Below are 22,178 nucleotides of genomic sequence, written 5' to 3' on the forward strand. Positions count from 1 at the left end.
GCCTGCGTGTTTGCTTGTTCCAGGTAGAAAAAACGCTGTCGACCCCGGCATCTTTTGCGGGGAGGGGTGAGGTGGGGTGGGGTGGGGTGGAGGAAGCAGTTTGCGAAGCAGCCGAAATGGGGGTATATAGAGGATGGGAGGTTCCCACCGAGAGAGCCAGCAGAGTTGTTGTCGAAGCGCGTCACACGCCTTTCCAACCACCAGAGAAGGGAGGAATAAGAAAGAAACACACACACACACACACACACCAGGAAATCGAGGAAGCTTGCGTAAGATCTGAAGGAGACACGATCGTGGGAAAGGCACCGAGCGTGCCGTGGAAAAAAAAGAAAGGGTGGACTTGGGCTCGGCTGGTTTCGCAACGGGAAATGGGAAATCCCCGCAAAAGATGCCGGGGTCGACAGCGTTTTTTCTACCCGGAACAAGCAAACGCTGCCCCAAAACTGGGGCGTTTCAAGCCATGGCTCCTCCGGCAACAGTCGCTTAAGCTGCAGTTCATCCGGTTCCCCCAGCCTTTCCAAATATTCCAGGCTGGAGCATTCACTCCCTCCGCAGTTCCTCCAGCCATTACGAGCCGTTTCTGGTTAAGTTCAAACAAATACAAGCAGATTCAAGCCGTGGCTCTTTCCGCCCCGAAAATCAGCTGATCGGGCGTTTCAAGCCGCGGCGTTTCAAAACGGCCACAATCTCCCGGCAAGACCTCCTCTGCAGTTCCTCCAGCCATTACAAAGCAACTCTGGTCAAATTCAGGCCGTTTCGGTCTAATTTAGGCAGATGCAAACAGATTCAAGCCGCGGCTCTTCCACCCGAAAATCAGCTGATCGGGCGTTTCAAGACGCGGCGTTTCAAAACGGCTACAATCTCCCGGCCAGACCTCCAGCTGCCTCACCTGACAATCGGGGAGGGGAGGGGAGGGGGGGAGGAAGGAGGAAGAAACCAGCGCACCCTTCGCCCTTTTATTGTCGCAATCGAAGAGGCAGGAGAATGCGGGGTGGGGAGGGGAGAGAGAGAGAGAGAGAGAGTAGAAATCCCTATTTTCGGAGCCGAGAAGAGAAGCGCGGCTACAGCAGTCGCTAGAGTTCCCCCCAAGGGGGCGGAAAAAGAACTCTCGGAGCGTTTCTTTCGTAAATACGCGCGCAGGCACACACTCGCCCAGCCGCGCGCTTCGCCCAGCTTCTCGCGGGGAGTTTGCAAGCCCTTCGTTTCTCTTCAGGGCCGTCAGAAGGGCGAGCAAGTCTCTGCCCTGCCCTGCCCTGCCGTGGGGGTGGGGAGCCAAGCGCGCTTGACGTTCCTGGAAACGAGAAGGGCCTGCGGAGACTGACACCAACCCGAGTGCCCAAGCGGGTCTTCTCAGCGTCAGGCAAAGTAGCTCACATGCAAAACAAGCTCGGCAGAGGAGCCGGAGCAGCTCCGCTGCTGGGGGCGTGTCTCGGCCGGGCCTTGCAGGATCTGGGCCGGGCGCCTCTGCTCGCCGCTCCGGCTCCTCTGCCGGGCTTGTTTCGCATGTGATTCCGGGCCAGGTGCTGCTGAGGGCGAGCAGAGGCGCCCGGGCCGGATCCTGCAAGGCCCCGGCCGAGACGCGACCCCAGCAGCGTCAGGCAAAGTAGCTCACATGCAAAACAAGCCCGGCAGAGGAGCCGGAGCAGCTCCGCTGCTGGGGGCGTGTCTCGGCCGGGCCTTGCAGGATCTGGGCCGGGCGCCTCTGCTCGCCGCTCCGGCTCCTCTGCCGGGCTTGTTTCGCATGTGATTCCGGGCCAGGTGCTGCTGAGGGCGAGCAGAGGCGCCCGGGCCGGATCCTGCAAGGCCCCGGCCGAGACGCGACCCCAGCAGCGTCAGGCAAAGTAGCTCACATGCAAAACAAGCCCGGCAGAGGAGCCGGAGCAGCTCCGCTGCTGGGGGCGTGTCTCGGCCGGGCCTTGCAGGATCTGGGCCGGGCGCCTCTGCTCGCCGCTCCGGCTCCTCTGCCGGGCTTGTTTCGCATGTGATTCCGGGCCAGGTGCTGCTGAGGGCGAGCAGAGGCGCCCGGGCCGGATCCTGCAAGGCCCCGGCCGAGACGCGACCCCAGCAGCGTCAGGCAAAGTAGCTCACATGCAAAACAAGCCCGGCAGAGGAGCCGGAGCAGCTCCGCTGCTGGGGGCGTGTCTCGGCCGGGCCTTGCAGGATCTGGGCCGGGCGCCTCTGCTCGCCGCTCCGGCTCCTCTGCCGGGCTTGTTTCGCATGTGATTCCGGGCCAGGTGCTGCTGAGGGCGAGCAGAGGCGCCCGGGCCGGATCCTGCAAGGCCCCGGCCGAGACGCGACCCCAGCAGCGTCAGGCAAAGTAGCTCACATGCAAAACAAGCCCGGCAGAGGAGCCGGAGCAGCTCCGCTGCTGGGGGCGTGTCTCGGGCGGGCCTTGCAGGATCTGGGCCGGGCGCCTCTGCTCGCCGCTCCGGCTCCTCTGCCAGGCTTGTTTCGCATGTGATTCCGGGCCAGGTGCTGCTGAGGGCGAGCAGAGGCGCCCGGGCCGGATCCTGCTAGGCCCCGGCCGAGACGCGACCCCAGCAGCGTCAGGCAAAGTAGCTCACATGCAAAACAAGCCCGGCAGAGGAGCCGGAGCAGCTCCGCTGCTGGGGGCGTGTCTCGGCCGGGCCTTGCAGGATCTGGGCCGGGCGCCTCTGCTCGCCGCTCCAGCTCCTCTGCCGGGCTTGTTTCGCATGTGATTCCGGGCCAGGTGCTGCTGAGGGCGAGCAGAGGCGCCCGGGCGACCCCAGCAGCGTCAGGCAAAGTAGCTCGGCCGCGCGCAAGTCCTCGGTAAGTTCTTTTTTTTTGTTGACTGGAGTATAAGCCGAAGTGGATTTTTTCAGCCCAAAAAGTGGGCTGAAAAATTCGGCTTATACTCAAGTATATACGGTATATACCACATTAAACCAGACTGTTTCAGACCATAAAGACTTTTGTGTAGAAACCAGGTATCCCCTTCTTGTTGTCGGAACCCCGGAGGACCTTTCACGTAATTTCCTTATCAAGGTCAGCATGTAGATAAGCCGTTTCAACATCGAACTGAAAAACCTCTAAACCAAGGATAGTTGCAGTGCCTAAGGCGATTTTCACACTCTCAGTCCGAACTGTGGGTAAGTATTTGTATATTCCTCAGGATAACATTGAGCGAAACCCTGAGCTACAAGTCTGGCCTTATACAACGACTCACCATTTGGCTTCTTTTTAATTCTGCAGACCCACCGAGTGCCAATAACTTTCTTGTTTGCTGGAGGACTTGCAGGCATAAACACTTGAAGTTTCTTTAGACTGTCCATTTCAGCCTGCATTGCCTCATACCATTTATCTTGCTTAGATTCAGGAAGATGTTTGATTTGTGTGAACTTATCAGGAGGAAGCGTAACATTACAAATCAAAGGTAAAGGTGCATTCGTTACATGCCATGAATACCGTTTTGGAGGGATTCCCTTTGTGGCCCTCTTGGAACATCTCGGAACGACTGTCCGTTCTTCTTCCATTTCGTCCTCGTCTTCATCATCATTGCTAGCGGCAGTATCGGTAGCTTGCGAAGACGGAACAGTAGGTTGAGAAGAATTCGTGGAAGGGACATTCGCCTGTGAGTCTTGAGCATCAGGCTGTGTGGCATTAGCAGCATCATTTCTAGCAAAATAAACTCCAGGATCGTTAGAATGAATCCTGGACCAGTCAGCATCTTCCTCAAAAGTACCAGATTGGGAAATCACAATTACAGGAGTGGAGTCAATGTATTTGCTCCATTTTGAATTATCATCAATACCCATAAATCTCATTCTTTTTGCTGCAGGGCCTCCTTTCTTTCTTTGAGCTAAAGGAATATTCACCATAGAGTATGAACCAAAAATATGGAGATGCGAGAGATCAGGCTTGTATCCATACAACATGAAGTAAGGGGTCTGATTTATTACACTGCTCCACGTATGGTTTATTTATTTATTTATTTTATTTATTTCGATTTATATACCGCCCTTTTCCCGAGGGACTCAGGGCAGTTTACAGGGCAAATTAAAACAGTACAATATATACAGGTTAAAATTAAATTAAATTAAATAGCCCCAAAATAATTAAAAATTAAAACCTTAACCCCAAACCCTCAGTCCAGGCCGGCAAGCTCAAATAGTTGATGATATGATTAGCATATTTAATAGCCTCACCCCAGTATGGGAGACTGAGGTTAGCATCTTCAAGGAGGCAACGCATCATGGTTTGCAGTACCCCATTTCTGCGTTCTGCCACTCCATTCTCAGCCGGAGTGTAAGGAGCTGAGGTCTGGTGTAGTATGCCATTCTTACGCATCCAGTCCTGAAAACGCTGAGACATGAATTCAGCACCGTGATCACTCTGGATTCTGGCTATGCTAACATCATGTTGGGTATAGACAAGAGCGGCAAAGTCTTTGAAGATCTGAAAGGTCTCAGATTTTTCTTTCATAGGAAATACATATCCATATCTAGAATAATTATCAATAATTGTCAAAAAATATTTTTTACCACCAATTGTTGGTGTAAAAGGACCCACTATGTCAGTGTGTACCAAATAAAAAATCCATGTTGACAGGCGTGTACTGTGCTTTGGAATTGCTGCTGCTTTGGATTTGGATTTTTTGCAGACAGCACAATCCAAGAACACCTTACACCCCTTTAGATCCAAACCTCTCGCGAACTCTGGCATCTTCTTAAGAACACGGAAACTGGCATGACCCAATCTTCTGTGCCACTTATGAATACACCTGTAATGCAAAGGTTTACCTGTTAGAGAATTCTCAACATTAGCGTGTTTATTAGGAACCTCAAGCTTGCCGTGGGCAACCTGTGTCTCATTTGTCTTCTTGTTAGCTTTAGGAGCCTTTGAAATAGCAACAGGATCTCTCTTTGGGACATCTCTCACTGAGCCTGCCCTCTCCTTTTTTGGAGCTTGTATACTTGCCTGCTCTTGCCGCTTAGATTTTGGCTTTATGTAATAAACGCCACTAATCAACATGGTTTCAGCAACAATATCTCCATCTTTAACTACATAACTTGCTTTTTCAAGGTGATGGACCTGGAATTTTGATACCCTAGACAGGTGACTCTGACTAAGCAAACTACTATTTGCTAACAGTACATAATAAACATCAGGAATAAATGCATCAAGCTCTTCAATATAAGCAGGTCCTTTCCCCATGACCTGAACAGGATGATTTGAAAAAGAATGAAGCTCACGAAGTTCAGGTTCAGGCTCGTGCTTCTCTGTATAAAGCTCTTTTCTATAGGTAACATGTAATGCTGCTCCACTGTCCAAAGTCCAAAGAAGTCGTCTGTCATATGCTGGTTAAGGTTGTGGATCGCTGGTTAAGGCCAATGTGGCAAGTGGAACTTGTGGATCACGCCTGTCGTCCGCCTCTACCTCTGCCTCCTCTGGAATCTGTTCCTCTGTTCCTCCAGTTGCATCTTGTGAAAAGGTGAGCTGCAATTCAGTATCCATTGACATCAATAATGTTGTGCATGCTTTAGTATTTAAGTCCCATATGTCAGGGGTCCATGGCTGGGCAGGAGGATTAAATACCATGCAATGGGTACCTTCTCTGCGGAGCAAAAGTCCAACTTCACTGACCCATGCCTTGTAATTTTGTCCTGACCGCTTCAATTTTGAGTCACCAACCAGTGGTACAATAGAAGATGCCTGTTGAGGAACATGCATTTGGGGTACTGGCTGTGCAGGTTGTGCAATCCGGACTTGACCTGCAGGAGGCACCGGTGGCGCCTGTGCTAAGACTTGTGGCAGTTGCATTGGGGCTGCCACTGGTACCAGTGCTGGTTGTGGCTGTACTTGAGCCGCAATTCCACCCTGGCCAGCAGAAGGCGCTGGCGCTTGAGCTGAAACATTGGCCTGCAGATCGCGCTGGCCTTTGTATTTGAGAACCCAGTGGTAGCTGTACTTGGGCTGAATGTTGCTGTGCTCCGTCTGGGACAGGAACCTGGATAGTAGCAGTATTAATAGGAATTCTAGCACCATCAGGGTGCTAGAACTGGAACTCCCGATAAATGGATTGGCTTTTGTACAGATACAACATCTCGAAGAGGTGTTGCAGCTTGAAGCATTGATTGATGAATAGACATCTATGAAAACGCGTACTGCATTCTCTGCATTTGCTCCTGTAGTACAAATAGTAATTCATTTCTATCTTGTAAAACAGATTCACCAGCAGATGGTGTTATAACATTAGCTTCAGGCATCACTGTAGCCTTGTGTGTCATTTGATCCTGCACATCATGGGACTGTGACACAAGTGCTTTCTGTTCCCCTTCATCTGATGCAACACCCACTTGTGGGAGTGGCTTTGGCTTGGAAGAAGGAGGCAATATGGTGGAATCTGGGATGTGAATCACAGCAGAGTCCCCCTTATGCTGCTTAATCAATGATGCATATGCTTTTGCCTGGTGCAGCCCCTGTTCAAATGCCTCAATTTGAACAAAATAACTTTGCACGGCCTTCTCATGCAGAGTCTGCTCAGGGCTAAGAGGAGAATAATGAATTTCTTCTCTCCTGAGTAGAACTTTAGGTCTGGCACTGAGCCACTCAAAATCAGCATGGGCCCCTTGAGTGTGAACTCTTTCTGGGGTGGCTGCCTGAGAGCCTGTAAAATCAGGAGACGATGTGACTGACCTTAAATCATCGACGGGGTGCAGCTTCTTCTCCAAGACGCGTGGCAGAAGCAAGTGGAGTCTGTAAACTTGAAGGAAGACGCCTCTGTGAAGTGGCCTCCTCCTCTTCGTCAGACTGATAACGAGCCTTCTTTTTGCCTTTCCTCCTGTTCTTCTTCTTCGGCAATTTTCAGTAATTAATCACAGCGTTCCTCAGTTGCTGACCTAACTAACTGACTAATAGCCTAAACACTTATCAGCATCTCTTGAAAGTAAAAAACAAACCATCCTCTGCTACCATGTCAAAGGATTAAATAAAAAAACTCCTTATCAGAGGTCGATGAACCGTGGTTCATTTGATGCATGGTGCATTCCAGGTAAAAGAAAAAAAACCTGAAACATATTCTACTGTAAAACCTTTAATCAGAAAAACACAGAAAGACTCTTAACTGACTACATGCTCTATCTCACCAGACAGCACAGAGAGAAAAGAAAGAAACAGAAAAACTTTGTTTGGACATGCGCACACAATAGTAGAACCAGACATGAAACCTGGTTTCATGGTTGAACATGTGACACTCACCATGGTTACAATGATAAGATAACAGCACAGCTGGCAAAGAGCAGACTGCAACATGCTTGCTGACAAACACATAAAAACGCAGTGACACTACTAATCCTGTGGTGGTGAACCTATGGCCCGTGTGCAACAGGCGGCACACAGAGCCATTTCTGTGGGCACATGTGCAGCTGCTGCCAGCAGCTCACACATGTCCATTAGACCGCCACCCAGAGCAGCAGCCCCGCCCAGCACAAAGGAGGTGAAGCAACTGGCTAGCAAGCCCCATGTAGAGGTGCACACCCATGCCCAGCAGGCAAAAGGCCACCCCGAGCGGGGAAAGCCGGATCCCCATTAGAATCATGGCCACCCAGGCCCAGCAGAGGCGGGGAGGTACTCAATCCTGGCTGGGATTGGGGGGCCATGGCACCGATGGTGATAAGCTTTCCCCGTTCAGGGTGGCCTTTGGCTTGCTGGGTGTGGGGGGAGCTGCCAATGCTGCTGCCCTGAGGCTTGGCAATTCCCCCCCAAACAGCCATGATTCCCCCTCCCCAGCCAGCCAGCCACCATCCCGACTTACTCCTTGCCTGGCGGGCTGGCTGGCACAAAACCTCACCACTGGAAGCAGCCTAATGGACCTGAGCGAGCTGCTGGTGGCACCAGCCCGAGGCATGGGGGGAGGGGGAGGGGGAGGCAGGCAATGCAGCAGATTGGGTACCTCAGCTCCATCCAAATTGAAAGTGGAGGCACAGCAGCGGGATTGCTCTCAAACAATAAGAGCCGGGTGCATTGCTTACTCGTGTGCACCCACCTTATTGAGAGCTGCTGCGCCTCTGCTTTCTTCAACTCAGATGGAGCCGAGGAGCCGCTGGTGGTCGCTTGAGTGGGGAGGACGAGCTTTGCTGCTGCTGCTGGACCACAACTTAGGCTATGCCCTGCCACTACCTCCCAAATTCCACCTTTATCACTGGGTGTGAGCAGCGGCGGAGCACTCCATCCTGGGGGGAAAGCAGTGGCAGCCTAACCCCTGCCCTGCCCCCTCCCTCACCTTGCTTCACCTTGCAGGATGAGCCTCCTGCCTACTGCCCCACCCGCCAGAGACCCCCTGGATCTCCCCCAACCCTGCCTGGCCCCCACAGGCATCCCTCTCCAGGAGCAACATCACATTGGCCATGCCCAACCTGGCCACACCCACCCAGTCTGCCATGACCACCGTAGCCACACTCACCCAGTGGGCCATGCCTACCTGGCAATCAATGATATAGAACTGGGTTTTGGGTTGCAATTTGGGCATTCAGTCTCTAAATGGTTCACCATCACTGTACTAATCCATCTAGCACAGGGCCATATCTTCACCAAGTTAAATCTAAGAGAAGTGTACTACTGAGTAAGGATATGAATGGAAAACTGCTTTTAACTGTCCTATGGGCAGCTATCAGTTCAAAGTTATGCCATTTGGACTACAAGGAGCTCCAGCTGTTTTCATGCAGCTAATTAACCAGGTGCTACACAACCATCTAAACAAAGCAGTTTTGGTGTATGTTGATGACATCTTAATCTATAGCAAGAATATGGCTGACCATGTGAATTTAGAGCAAGAGGTACTAAAGAAACTACTAGATGCTAAACTATATCTTAAATTATTAAAGTTTGAATTCCACCAAACCCGACTAGATTATTTGGACTAGCAGATCTCCAGTGAGGGCACAGAGATGGATCCTGGCAAAGTGAAAGCCGTAATTGAATGGCAATCCCCAACGACTCAAAAGAAGCTTCAAAGCTTTCTGGGATTTGCAAACGTCTATCATCAATTCATTCCTTCTTTTGCTGAAATTGCTTTACCTCCAACACACTTATTAAACAGATGGAGGAAAGGCACAACCGTGCCAACCGCTAACATGGACTATGAGCTGTCAAACCACTTTTGAGAATTTAAAAAGACTTTTTGCGGCCGAGCTGAGTTTAAAGTACCCCTGCCCGGGGGAACAATTTATGATTCAAGCCAATGCTAGCAATGTGGCAGTCGGAGCAGTTCTTTTGCAAAAGAATAATAAGGGTGTTCTGTACCAGCCTACTACCGGCCCTGCAGATAAGTCAGGGACAACCCCTTTACAAGAAGGCAAGAGGCTGGAACTAAGCCTGCCAAATTTATGGACACAAAAGCAAACAGAGCAAAAACAAGACACGAACCATGAAACAGGAGCTATTCAAACGGTTGCCTTCAGCAAACCAGCCCTCCCACGCATTCCCCTTTTAAACAGTTCAGGGCGTGGCTTCTCTCTGCCTCCTTCCGAGGTGCCCCATTGCCTTCCTGTTTACTCCTGATTGACTGCCTCCTGCGTTGGGCGTCCTTGAACAGGGCCAGCTGTGGGTCATCTTCATCCACGCTGTCAGGCTCACACAGCTGGGTCTGCGTCGTAACCAGGTGGGAGGGGCCTGGCTGAGGGCTCTCATCAGCAAGCTCTCCAACACCCTCAGCAACCTCTCCAACACCCCCCTCCTCCTCCTCTGAATCGTCCGACCCAACTGCCGAACCCACAGGCTGACCCTGAATCACAACAAAGGGGAGTCTTACAACCCTGCACCTACACCAGGGCTTTTCAACCAGTGGTACGGATACCACCTGTGGTACATTGGCACCTGGCAGGTGGTATGCAACCATCCTAGAAAAGTGGTAGTGGGGGAGGGGAATGAGCTGAACTGGTGGCAGCACTGCACAAGCCTACGCGAGAGATGGCTGGAGCCGCAGGGCTGTCAGTGCTCAGCGAAAGTGCCAGAATCAGTGCCACTTTCCAGCTGATCAGTGCTTCTTTGGGGCTGTCAAGGCTCAGTGGAAGCACCAGGATCAGTGCCAGGCTCCAGCTGAAGCTTGGCGCTGATCCTGGCACTTCTGCTGAGCCCTGAAGAAGCACCAATCAGCTGGAAAGCAGCACTGATCCTGGCAATTCTGTTAAGCCTAGAAGAAGTGCCGATCAGCTGGAATGTTACAGTATCTCCAGGGTCTTGTGATTTACATTCAGATGCTTGGTAAACTGATTCATATTTATGATGGTCACAGTGTCCCAGGGTCATGTGAAGTGACCAAAACCTGCTGCAACCACCCAGCAGATGGGGGGAGGGAGAATAAAAACCAAACACCCCCCCGCACCCTACCCCATCCCTGCTGTTAATCCTCAACAGAAATGCTCACAATGAAAACCTCGGACAGGAGGAAGAGTCCCGCCAGGCAGGCAGGCAGGTAACTTGCTCGGCTGTGGCTTGGAAGGCACTTTTTTCAGTGCCACTGTAACTTCGAACAGTCACTAAGCAAACTCTTGTAAGTTGAAGACTACCTGTACTTCATCACTTTTTTCCTTTTTTGGGGGGTCATCAAGTTTTTGGGGGTTTTTTGTACAAGTTTTATTAATTTTTTAATTTTACATTCAGGTATTTGTGAAGCAATACGGTGGTTGGGTAATCAAAAGTAAAAAATAACAAATAACAAATTATTTGTAAATAGCTCAAGTTGTGTCAACAAAGATTTCCTCTCCGATTCCCTTAGTTATAACATAATAAAATTAATCGAATTAATACATTTCTAATTGTAACATAATCAATTAGAAGAATTTCCAGTATATTTTCACTTATACATATCCATGTCCTGTTTTCAAGTTTTACCTAATTGCAATAGAATATTCTAGAATAGCCTATGATATATAAGAGAAAAATTAATTTTGGGGTAATCCACATTTCCCTATTTCATTAAAAAATAATTATCCTGTCTACAGAACTTACATTGTTCTTTTCAATACATTCTTATTTTTTACAAGTAAATTCTATTTGTCATCTTAATAGTTCACCAATTATTAGAAAAATATCTGTTATATCCTTCCGAATTCTATAATATAAATCAATTCTAATAGTCAACTTTCCTTTCCCTTAGACACCTAAAAGTTAAATATAAAATCAATCCATATCCGTATCATTACAACAAATATATTCTATATGTCATCTTAATAGTTCATCAATTATTAAAATAATGAATTTTATTATATCATTCCAGATTCTATAATATAGTTCAGAGTTATGTTCTAATGGCTTAATTTTGTTTTCCCTTAAAAATCTAAAACCTAAATATAAAATCAGTTTATATTTGTTAAAGATTCCATTAGCCCATTAAAAGAAATTTTTTAAGCTCTATTGTTACAAATCCCAAGAAAGAGACAAGTCTAATTTTTTAAATCTAATTCTCGCCTTCTTTTTGTGCCAATCAGGCTTCCATATTGGTGCCTTTAGATTCTTAGATGTGTCTCCCTTTCTTCCTACACACATTGTTTGAATCCAGGGAGACCATCCAAATATCAGTTTTACTAAGAAAGTATCCCCTTTGTAATCATTGAAGTGTTGTTTTAATATCTCAATTTTCAATGTTTGGTGTAATATAATTGTCATTAGTTCAGTCTGATCTTTTTCTTCTTCCGATTCCATCTGGCTTAGTTAAGAAGTAGTAACTGGTGTTATGGTTATCATTGGATTGGCTGGGTCCTCAACGTACTGTAATTGAAGGCCTTTAATATCTTCCCTCTTCAGGTACTATTGTTTTTTGAGGTCGAGGTTTGGGCTTCAAGGTTCTCTGTAAATTGTATTTGTTGTTCTTTAAAGTCTGTTATTTTAATGTTAGTTTCCATTTCTTCTGTTTGGTTTTGGATTGTCAATTCATCATTTAAGGTCAAAGTTTGATTTGGTAGCTTTAAGCTGTCAGATTTATCTTGCAGTTTAGCTTTGATTTGCTCAGTCATTGCCAAGATTGTGTCAAGCATCAGTTTGTAATTACAGTCATGGCCGAAATTGTTGGCACCCCAGAAATTTTTCCAGAAAATCAAGTATTTCCTCACAGAAAAGTATTGCAGGAACACGTTTTGCTATACACAATTTTGTCCACACTTTTGGTTCTCAAGTCCTCAGACAGTTCTCTTCTCCTCTTTCTGTTGTCCATGCTTAGTGTGGCGCACACAGACACACAATGCAAAGACTAAGTGAACTTCTCTCCTTTTTATCTGCTTTCAGGTGTGATTTTTATATTGCCCACACTTGTTACTTGCCCCAGGTGTGTTTAAAGGAGCATCACATGGTTGAAACAATCTTGTTTATCCACAATTTTGAAAGGGCGCCAATGATTTTGTCCAGCCCATTTTTGGACTTTTGTTTGACATTATGTCCAATTTGCTTTTTTTCCTCCCTTTTTTGTTGTGTTCCAACACACACAAAGGGAATAAACCTGTGTATAGCAAAACATGTGTTCCTGCAATACTTTTCTGTGAGAAATACTTGATTTTCTGGAAAAATTTCTGGGGTGCCAACAATTTCGGCCATGACTGTAAGTGGTGGGATATATTCCTCCATTTCATTGATGTTTAGAGATAGGTCTTTCATGGAGGCTGTTTTAATAAGAGTCAATGATTGTCCAGGTGTTCCCAATTCTTATCTTTGAAGATAATGTCAAGGACAGCTCTGTTATTCAGTCAGCTCTCACAATAAAAAAAAGATTTACTTGCTATACCAGGTTTCGCCACAAGATGTCATCAATAACATATAGAATAAGATGTAAAAATTTTTTCCAGATTAATATGAAGCTTTTATTCAATTAGTCCATTTTTCCCCTTAATTCACAGCTTAAGCAGAAAATAGGGTGGTAGATTCCCACAAAAAAAGCTTTTTAATAGGTATAAATAAGATTGCTTATTTTTTTTTACCTTAGCCAATTGATTTCTTTTAAGGCTTTAAAGTTTATTCCCCAAGTATGCAGTTGCCGGTCTTTCAAAATAGGGGGAGGAAATTTTCAGAAAAGTCCCACAGGAAAGTAGTTAGGGAAATAAGAAAGGTAAGGTCTCACCCAGGTCCTCCAATTGCTTCGTTGTGCTAGATGGTGCTTTTGGCTTTTGGCAGGGAACGGCTTAATGATCAGCCATCTTAATGGCTGATCTCTTCTTCTTTGGGCCAAAGGAGCTGCTCCAGATTCGAGCGTAGGGCTGCCACCCTTCCGCGATCACAGAGAGGGCCTCTTTGCGGTGGTCACCCCTACAGGGCAACTTTCAACCCTTTTCAGGGTCCTCCAAGGAAGATTGGACGGCAGGGAGAGAGCTCTTCCTGCACGTCCACAAGCGCCACGCACACAAACCGGAAGCCCGTCAAGTTTTTGACACCTTGCTAGGCAACTGGTGGTACTTAGATACTGCCATGTCCTAAAAGTGATACAATGAATGAAAAGGTTGAAAAGCCCTGGCCTTTCAAACAAATTAACAAATTAACCAATTGCGAGAAGAGGTAGGCAGTTTGGGAGAAAGAGGCTTTTACAATTTGTTGGGCTCTTTAACCTGGTGGTACTACCTGGAAGGGAGCAAGGTGCCTTTCAAAGTATGGACTGATCACAAAAACTTAGAGGCAGTAAAAACTCCTCGCAAACTTTCCCCCAAACAAATATGATGGGCACAATACTTCAACTGATTTAACTTCACCCTAAAGTACACAACGGGGGGGGGGGGAAGAACTTTTTGGCTGATGCTCTGTCCAGATTGCCTCAGTATAAAAGCCAGCGCGAACAAGTCAATGATTCAATCATGCCTATGGCACAGATTATTTCTCAATTAACACTGCAGAAAACCCCATCTATGGCAGATCCAAACCCAGATGATCCTGTGATGAGAAAGCTAAAGAACGAACTCCTCCATGATCAATGGTTTAAAGACCATCAAATCACCCTAACCTGTAGAGATGGACTAGCTTATTTGCCTGAAACCCTCTGTCTCTATGCACTTCAATGCAGCCATGATGTAAAACAAGCCGGACACTTTGGCTATTTGAAAACGCTACATTTAATTCTCTGGCAGTTTTGGTGGCTGTATTTGAAGGAGGACATGGAAAATTATGTCAAAAGCTGTAGGTGTGTGCCACTATGAAAAGAATTTCAGGGAAGCCCCCTGGACTATTACAGCCTGTCGTGGACCCTTCTCAGCCATGGGAAGAGATCACTATGTATTTTATAGTTGAGTTACCCAAAAGCAGAGGAAATACAGTAATATGGACTGTGATTGATCTTTTTTCGAAGCAGGCTCATTTCATCGCCTGCAAGGGACTCCCGTCAGCCCAGAAATTAGCCAAAATGTTCCTTATGCACATTTACAGACTGCATGGTACACCAAAACGGATAATCTCTGACAGGGAAGTGCAATTCACAGTCAGGTTTTGGAGGGATTTCCTGAAAATAATTGGCTCGTCACAAGGGTTGTCGTCAGCTTTTCACCCATCTACAAATGGGTTGGCTGAAAAAGCAAACTGAATGGTGGAGCAGTACCTTATGTGCTATGTGGACTACCAACAAACGAACTGGACTGATCTCCCTTTTGCTGAGATGACTTACATCAATACCGTTCATGGCAGCACTGGTTTCACTCCTTTTAAGATTACCACACAAAAGAATTCAACCCAATACCTGTGTATCCTCGAGGACCCTCTAGCTCCCAGACTCTTGACCAATGGATGTCAAATGGGGGGAGATTTGGGACAAAACAAAAACAGCACTGAAAAAAGCCTCAGAAACATGTAAAAAACAAGCTGATAAAAAGCAATCACCCCAGAGATCTTTCCACATTGGGGAAAAGGTTTATTTATCCACAAATATCTATGACTGAAGTTGCCTAGTAAAAGGTTGGGATCAAAATACCTAGGTCCCTTCCCTATTGTCATAATCATAAATCCAGTTACGGTGGAGTTGAAACTCCCGTGACTTTTAAGGAAGATTCACCCTGTATTTCATTGCAGTTTATTAAAACCATTCAGGGGTTCTACTTTATGACCTCCTCCCAAGAAAGTACCTGGTCCCCTAGTGATAGCTGGACAAACACATTATGAAGTAAAATGTATTCTTGATTCTAGGATTTTTAAAGGAAAATTGCAATATTTAGTTCAGTGGAAGGGATATCCATTATCAGAGGCCACATGGGTGAAATCCAATGATGTGAAAGTTAATAGGATCATCCGTAAATTCTATGATGAACACCCCAACAAGCCAAGGGGCAACCCTTAACCTATGCTTCTGTTTAAATCGCAGGATTACATCTTTCTGTTAAGGGGGGGTGGATGTCAATGCTGTGATAATGGATGTTGTCGCTTTGACAACTTTGAATCAGCAGCCATTTTTACTTTTGCTTCTAATGTGCCTTTGCTATTCTTTTAGAGTTCAGATGTAGAAGTGGGGATGGGGTAAATGCTTGAGGGTTTAGCTAGCCATAACAATGTAGAAGTGTGGGAACTCAAGGACACAGTTTGATAAGGTTTTGGCGGGCTGAGGGGCCGGTGAGAAAATCCTGCGTCTTGCGTTAATTGGGGAATGTGATTTATGACAGCGTTTGTGGGATGGGAATTGCAACTAGTTACTCTGTATCTGGGGGGAAGGAATCTGAGTTTTGGGTTCAACTATGTAAGTGTTGATATTTTGTTTCCTAATAAAATGTTCTTTAAGGAAGAATTCTTGCGTTGAAGTTCTTTTACCAGTTTCATCTATCGGAACCATTGGAGGAGACAAGCTACAGTGAATCTGAACCCTTTAGCACCATACATTATAGCACAGAAAGTTTCAGAAGGGTGATAAAGAATATCTAACTTTCAAACTGCTCTTTATGATTCTCCTCTTTCAGGCTGACCAGAGATACGTATCCATAAAATTACAATATATCAAAACAAAATAAAATAATCTCAAAACTCTATTAAAGAATATTGTTTTACCATCTTTTTTCTGGATTTATATATAATATGATTCAGAATGACTTGCCTCATCTTTCTTCTTTGGTTTCTTCTCTTCTGTCTCATTTCCTTTCTTCTTTGTTTTGCCCTTTTCTTTTTTTTCCTTTTTCCCTTTTTTCCCTTTCTTTTTCTGTTCTTCTTCTGCTTTAGCAGCTAGCTCAGCAGCAACCTGACAGAAAGAATAATATGTTTGCATTTTAAAAACACAGTGAAGATGGTACTGTATATAAAAAGACAAATGAGCTGATTCTATTAATAATTGTTCCCTATTTGACTCTAAATGTGCTGCTTTTCATGAAGGGAAAGGAGAGGAAAGGCTTGCGAGCACGTGTTACAGATCAATTTCTCTTCCCTGCTACTGGAGGTTAGATTTAGTGAGCTTTTAAAAATAAATTTGTAGAAATATCTTACAGTTTTTTAATTTTGTTGTTTGTTATAATATATAATAAAACTTTGAGGATGGGTAGATAGCAGCAAGTACAAATCTAATGAATGAATAACTTCAACCAACATTTTATATGCTCTTGACAGAGACAAAGCACACGATTTCACTTTGATGTCCAGATAGAGGCCTTTTAGGCTGTATTCATAACATACACAAAGCCAGCCGTCACTTGTCAAAGTGACAGAGACTGCTATAATAATCAATGAACTAATTATCTCTATAAGGTCATTTTGTTTTTTATTAATTAATTAATTAATTAATCAAATTTATTTGCTGCCCATCTTGTGACTCTGCTATAAGTAGAATTTATTATTATAACATTCAATGTATAAGAAACAATTAATGCACAGCAACATTAAACTAAAGGAAATCAGCAGTAGCAATTTGCTTGAGGATGCCTAAGTCATGAATCACAGTAAAAACCATATACATTTATACTGAAATAAACTCTTACCTCTTCCGGAGTTTTTTCTGAGAAAAGAACTGCTGAGCCACCTTGTTCTTCATCAGGATAATCAGGAAATTTTCCTGTAATATGCCTGTTTCAATAGAATAAAAATATAAAATTAAATGTACTTGGTAACTAATAGAAAACATGTAGCTGACATTCTCTACATCTCAAGGGAGAGAAGAATCTCAACACTGCCTCTAACAGACCTCATTGGAACAGACTGCAAAGATGAACACAGAAAACATAAAACTAACAAACTGGCTACCCACTATCTGTGGCCAGTCTGATGGCAGCCATAAGACAATGGCCAGTCCCATTAAAAGCATCCTGTCTGTTCCCACTCCCACTGCTATCCCTTGCCAAAGCCTAGAGATTAACAGTCACCAAATAATCAGGTTAACCTGCATCTGGCTATTGATACAGTTCTGCCACAGCCCAGAAGTCCATTCACAGCCCAGTGCTCACTACCATTGTTTCCACTGCTGCCTAGAGGAACCTTACTGGTGCTGCCACAGTGTGCCCCAAAGCCTTAACCAGCTGAGCAGCAGAGCTGAGGCCACTGCCAAACAACTGATAAGTGGCACAACTGCACACTAAGCTCACCTAAAACTTCCACTACTATTCCAGCCACTCCAGGTAAAAACAGCAGCTCAGAGCCTACAGTTCCAGTAACTATACCTCTATAATAATGTAACAAATGATGAAAATCTTCTCAAATTCATTTAGATTAATATAAAAGGAAAAAAGAATGACATTACCATAGGTGTATACTAGGCCACCCCAGCAGAGGAAATAGATGGAACTTTTTGTTAATCAGCTAGCTAAGCTACATAGGAAGCATACCAAGGAGTAATGGTGGACTTTAACTATCCAGACATCAACTGGCAGACAATGGAAGATCAGACAGGTTCCTAACAAACCTGGTAGTAAACTTTATCTCCCAAAAGGTAGAAAAGGGAACTAGAGGGACAGCAATACTGGACTTAATTCTCAGTAACAGATATGAAAGATGAAGCCACAGGAATTTTTGGGCGAAAGTGAGCATATAATATTCGAATTCAACATTATGCAAGCACAAGCAATAGAACAAAGTTCTAGTGTCTAGTGTCCTAGACTTTAAGAGAGCTGATTTCAACCAACATAGAAAGAGCTTGGGAAGGAAAGAGGAAAACAACTCATGAAGCTTGGGAAAAATCAGATTATAAATGTGCAGTCTAGCACAATACTACTGAAAAAGAGAAATAAGAGATCCCAGAAGAAACCAACGTGATTGCATAAAGAACTCTTTGATAAACTGAAAGACAAAAAGGGAATAAGTATAAAAAGTAAAAAGAGGGGCATATAACTAAGGCAGAATACCAGCATATAGCCTGAACCTGCAAAGATGAAGTCAAGACAGCTAAGCCTCAGAATGAATTTAGGCTTGCAGCAATGTCAAAAATAATAATAAAAATTCTTTTGACATGTAAAAAATAAGAAAAAAGTCAAGGAAATGATCAGTCCGCTAATGGGAGAAAATGGCAAGGAGGTGACAGATAGCAAGGAGAAAGCGAAGCTGCTTAATTCTTTCTTTCCATCTGTCTTTACACAAAAAGAAAAATCAGTCTAACCTATCAAAAATATGAAAACAGTGTGCTGCAGCTCCCAACAAAGTAAACACTCCTAGGTTGCATTAATAGACGGATAGATTTAAGATCAAATGAAGTGTTAGTACTGCTTTATAATGCTCTTATAAGACCGTATTTGGAATACTGCATCCGGTTTGGTCCCCACAATACAAAAAAGATGTTGAGATTGTAGAAAGAATGTAGGGAAGATCAACAAAGACGAATAAGGGACTGAAGGCTAAAACATATGAAGAACAGTTGCAGAAACTGGGTATGTCTAATCTAATGAAGAGAAGAAACAGGGGTGACATGATAGCAATCTTCCAATATCTAAGTGACTGTCACAAAGAAGAGGGAGTTAACCTATTCTCCAAAGCACCTGAAGGCAGGACATGAAGTAACAGATGGAAACTTATCAAGGAGAGATCCAACCTAGAAGTAAGGAGAGATTTCCTGACAGTAAGAACAATCAACCAATGGAATGGCTTGCCTCCAGAAATTGTGGGTGCTCAGGACTGGAGGTTTTTAAGAAGAGATTGGACAACCATTTGTCTGGAATGATATAGGGCAGTGACGGCAAAACCTTTAGAGACTGAGTACCCAAACTGCAATCCAAAACCCACTTATTTATCGCAAAGTGCCAACACAGCAATTTAACTTGAATACTGAGGTGTTAGGGTTTACATTAACTCTTTTGTCTTAAAAGAAAAACACAATAAGATAGCTTTTAATGATACAAGCAACTTTTTATTGAAAATTAAAAGTTTGCATTTGGCATGCTTTTGAAGAATTAATATGATTTTAGCTATTGTATGCATGCTGATAATTTGTCTAACCTTGGCTCATACTTTGTAAGGTTGAGAGCAACACATGCAGCACTCAGGTCATCTGTTAGTTAGTTTCTGGTATCAGATTTGATATAATTCAAAGCTGAAAACAACTGCACACAGGTATAAGATGATCCAAACAAAGTAAGGAAAGCAATTCCAAGTGCTTTCATTCACTTAAAATTATTTGGCAGAGAATTCCACACTTTAAGGATTTCATTTTCAGAACTAACTGTGCTGTCATTTGTCATCCCTTCTATCTTCTTAAGTGTTTCACACAGGTCATAGAATGTGTAGCGCACATTTCCCATACACAGAAGGCGTGCAGACCTTGATCATCCATACAAGCTCTCATTTTCCCACTAGCAGGAGCTCAGGTTGGTTCCTATGGACAGCAGCCAATACAAAGTTCCCCCTGACAGTTCCAGTTCAATGAGTGCCATGTTTGTCCTGTCCTCTCATATAGCACACACACCAGCTTCTTCCTCACTGATATCACCTCCTGTGCTGCTTCCCTCAGCCTGTGCTGTGCAGTGTAGAGTGCTGGCTGGGTGGCTGTATGAGTGGCTGGAACATAAGAAGAGCCCACTGGATCAGGCCAATGGCCCATCTAGTCCAGCTCCTGTATCTCACAGTGGCCCACATCTATAATGAGGAGATAGCACATACCCATCATGGCTAGTAACCGGTGATGGACTTTTCCTCCAGAAATTTGTCCAATCCCCTCTTAAAGGAATCTAGCCTAGATGCCATCACATCCTGTGGCAAGGAGTTCCACAGGTTAATTACATGCTGGGTAAGTGGTGTTCTCTTTTATTGAGCAGCGGGAGAGTAACTGATCCTCCACACCCCAGCAGTGTCTTTTCTGGAGGCTGTCTGCTGGTGTAGTATAAAGTAACGTTTTTGTACTATGATGATTCATTATAAATACATCTTTGACTAAAGAGCTGACTTCTATGGACTTTAAAGTTCCTGTGGAAAAAAATGATAAAGCGTTTTGTGTGGATATATACTGGATTATACATTTTTGTGCAATGGATGCTAAATCACAGAATCCATTTTATTTATCCTCAGGTGTAGAAATATGTGTTTGGGTAGTAAATTTGTGGGGAGTATTTCCAAAAGTAAATTAGGATTTCATGACTTTATATCATAAAAATATAGATTTGAACTTTTACAGTGCAGTCAAAAAGACAAATGTGATATATCCATCATTACTTTGGGAAGGATACCACAAAACACATAATTAAGATAATTTTAACCTTCCTGGATCCGACTACTGAGAACAATAAAAAAACCAAAAATATTGACCATTTCAGTATTGCTAAGAATGAAAGAAGGTTAAGTGCTATAGTACTTCCAAACTCATGCAGATTACAATAATCCTAAATGGAAAGATTAAAATGGTCTCACAATCAAGAGTTCTTCTCTTTTAAGCTGATCTGTTCAGAGGATTAATAAAGAAACACTTGCATTGCTTGAATTTCAACAAGGGAGCCAGAAGGCGAAAACATGACAATTTGGGTTGTTGGTTAAGCACTAGGCTAGAAACAGGGAGATTGCTAGTTCTAGTCCCACTTTAGGCATGAAATTTAGGTCAGTCACTCTGAGCGCCTTTAAGTCAGTCACTCCCTCACAACTGAACTCATCTCACAAGGTTGTCACTGCTGTGGGGAAAATAGGTCGAGGAAAGAGTATTAGGCTTGAGTTATCTATAAAGTTATTTATAAAGAATAAACATGAACCAATACTGTATGTACCTCAGCAAAAGTGATGGGGGGAGCGAGGGGATGGGAGCCAACCACGTAAAATTATTAAACAGACCATGATGGCAACAGCGCTATGAAGGCTACCACCAATGGCTTAATAAAATAACCAAACACCTTCATGGGATTAAAAACAGAGGGAACGCGAGTAGGAGAAAAGCTACTGTCCAAAGAATTTCACCCTCCCCTCCCCCCACCTTCATTTAAAAGGCAGCTCTCATCCACTCCCGAAGCTCTGGGTGTGGCAAAGCCTCAGCTGCTCACCTCGAGGCGGGGTCTGGGCAACTTTCTGATTAAGTGTCGGCTTAGGAGGCATGCAGGGAGCACCCTGCCATCACTGCTCCCACCCCCCCAACAGAGCTCCATTGCCGCCGCTGCTTCCCCCTGCATGAAGCACCTTACCGCCACTGCTTCCCCCATCCCAACGGAGCGTTCCACCGTTGCGGCTGCTTCCCCCTGCACTAAGTGCCCCACTGCCACTGCTTCCCCCACCCTGAGAGTGCTCCACCACCGCTGCTGCTTCCCCCACACAAAATACTCCACCAGCCGCTGCTTCCACCCACCCACCGACAAAGCACTCCACCACTACTGCTTCTCCCCTGCACTAAGCACCTCACCATCACTGCTTCCCCCACCCCAATGGAACGCTTCACTGCCATTACTGCTTCCCCCTGCACGAAACGCCCCGCCGCCACTGCTTCCCCCACCACCACAGAGTGCTCCACCACTGCTGCTGCTTCCCCCCCAGTGGTGAAGGTGGAGTTTGGGAGGCAGCAGCAGGGCATAGCCCAGGCGTGACCCAGCAGCAGCGGCAAAGCTCATCCTCTCCACTCAAGAGGCCAGCAGCAGCTCCTCGGCTCCATCCAAGTTGAAAGAAGCAGAGGCGCAGCAGCGGGATTGTTCTCAATAAGACGGGTCCACATGAGTGAGCAACACACCTGGCTCCTATTGTTTGAGAGCAATCCCTAAGATGTCATCAAGATACACCAAAACCGCTTTGTTTAGATGGTCGTGCAGCACCTGGTTAATCAGCTGCATGAAAACAGCTGGAGCTCCCTGTAGTCCAAATGGCATAACTTTGAATTGATAGCTGCCCATAGGACAGTTAAA

General features: G+C 45.2%; 1 protein-coding gene across 5 annotated transcripts in view; it reads right to left on the minus strand.

Annotated features, from left to right (window-relative positions):
* DRC11 (dynein regulatory complex subunit 11) overlaps window positions 1-22,178 on the minus strand; it is a 163,931-nt gene that overhangs the window by 98,008 nt on the left and 43,745 nt on the right. For 4 of the 5 annotated variants that reach the window (XM_081338832.1, XM_081338830.1, XM_081338831.1 and 1 more), the window contains 2 exons: window positions 16,872-16,956; window positions 16,001-16,141 (listed from right to left, as the gene is read on the minus strand). In XM_081338832.1, the coding sequence (XP_081194958.1) occupies window positions 16,001-16,141; window positions 16,872-16,956 (226 nt within the window). Of the gene's footprint in view, window positions 1-15,996; window positions 16,142-16,871; window positions 16,957-22,178 lie in introns of all 5 variants that reach the window. The other variant, XM_081338829.1, reaches the window with a different exon arrangement.

This window comes from Vipera berus (assembly GCF_964194415.1).
Source record: "Vipera berus genome assembly, chromosome: 1".
NCBI classification, from domain to species: Eukaryota; Metazoa; Chordata; class Lepidosauria; order Squamata; family Viperidae; genus Vipera; species Vipera berus.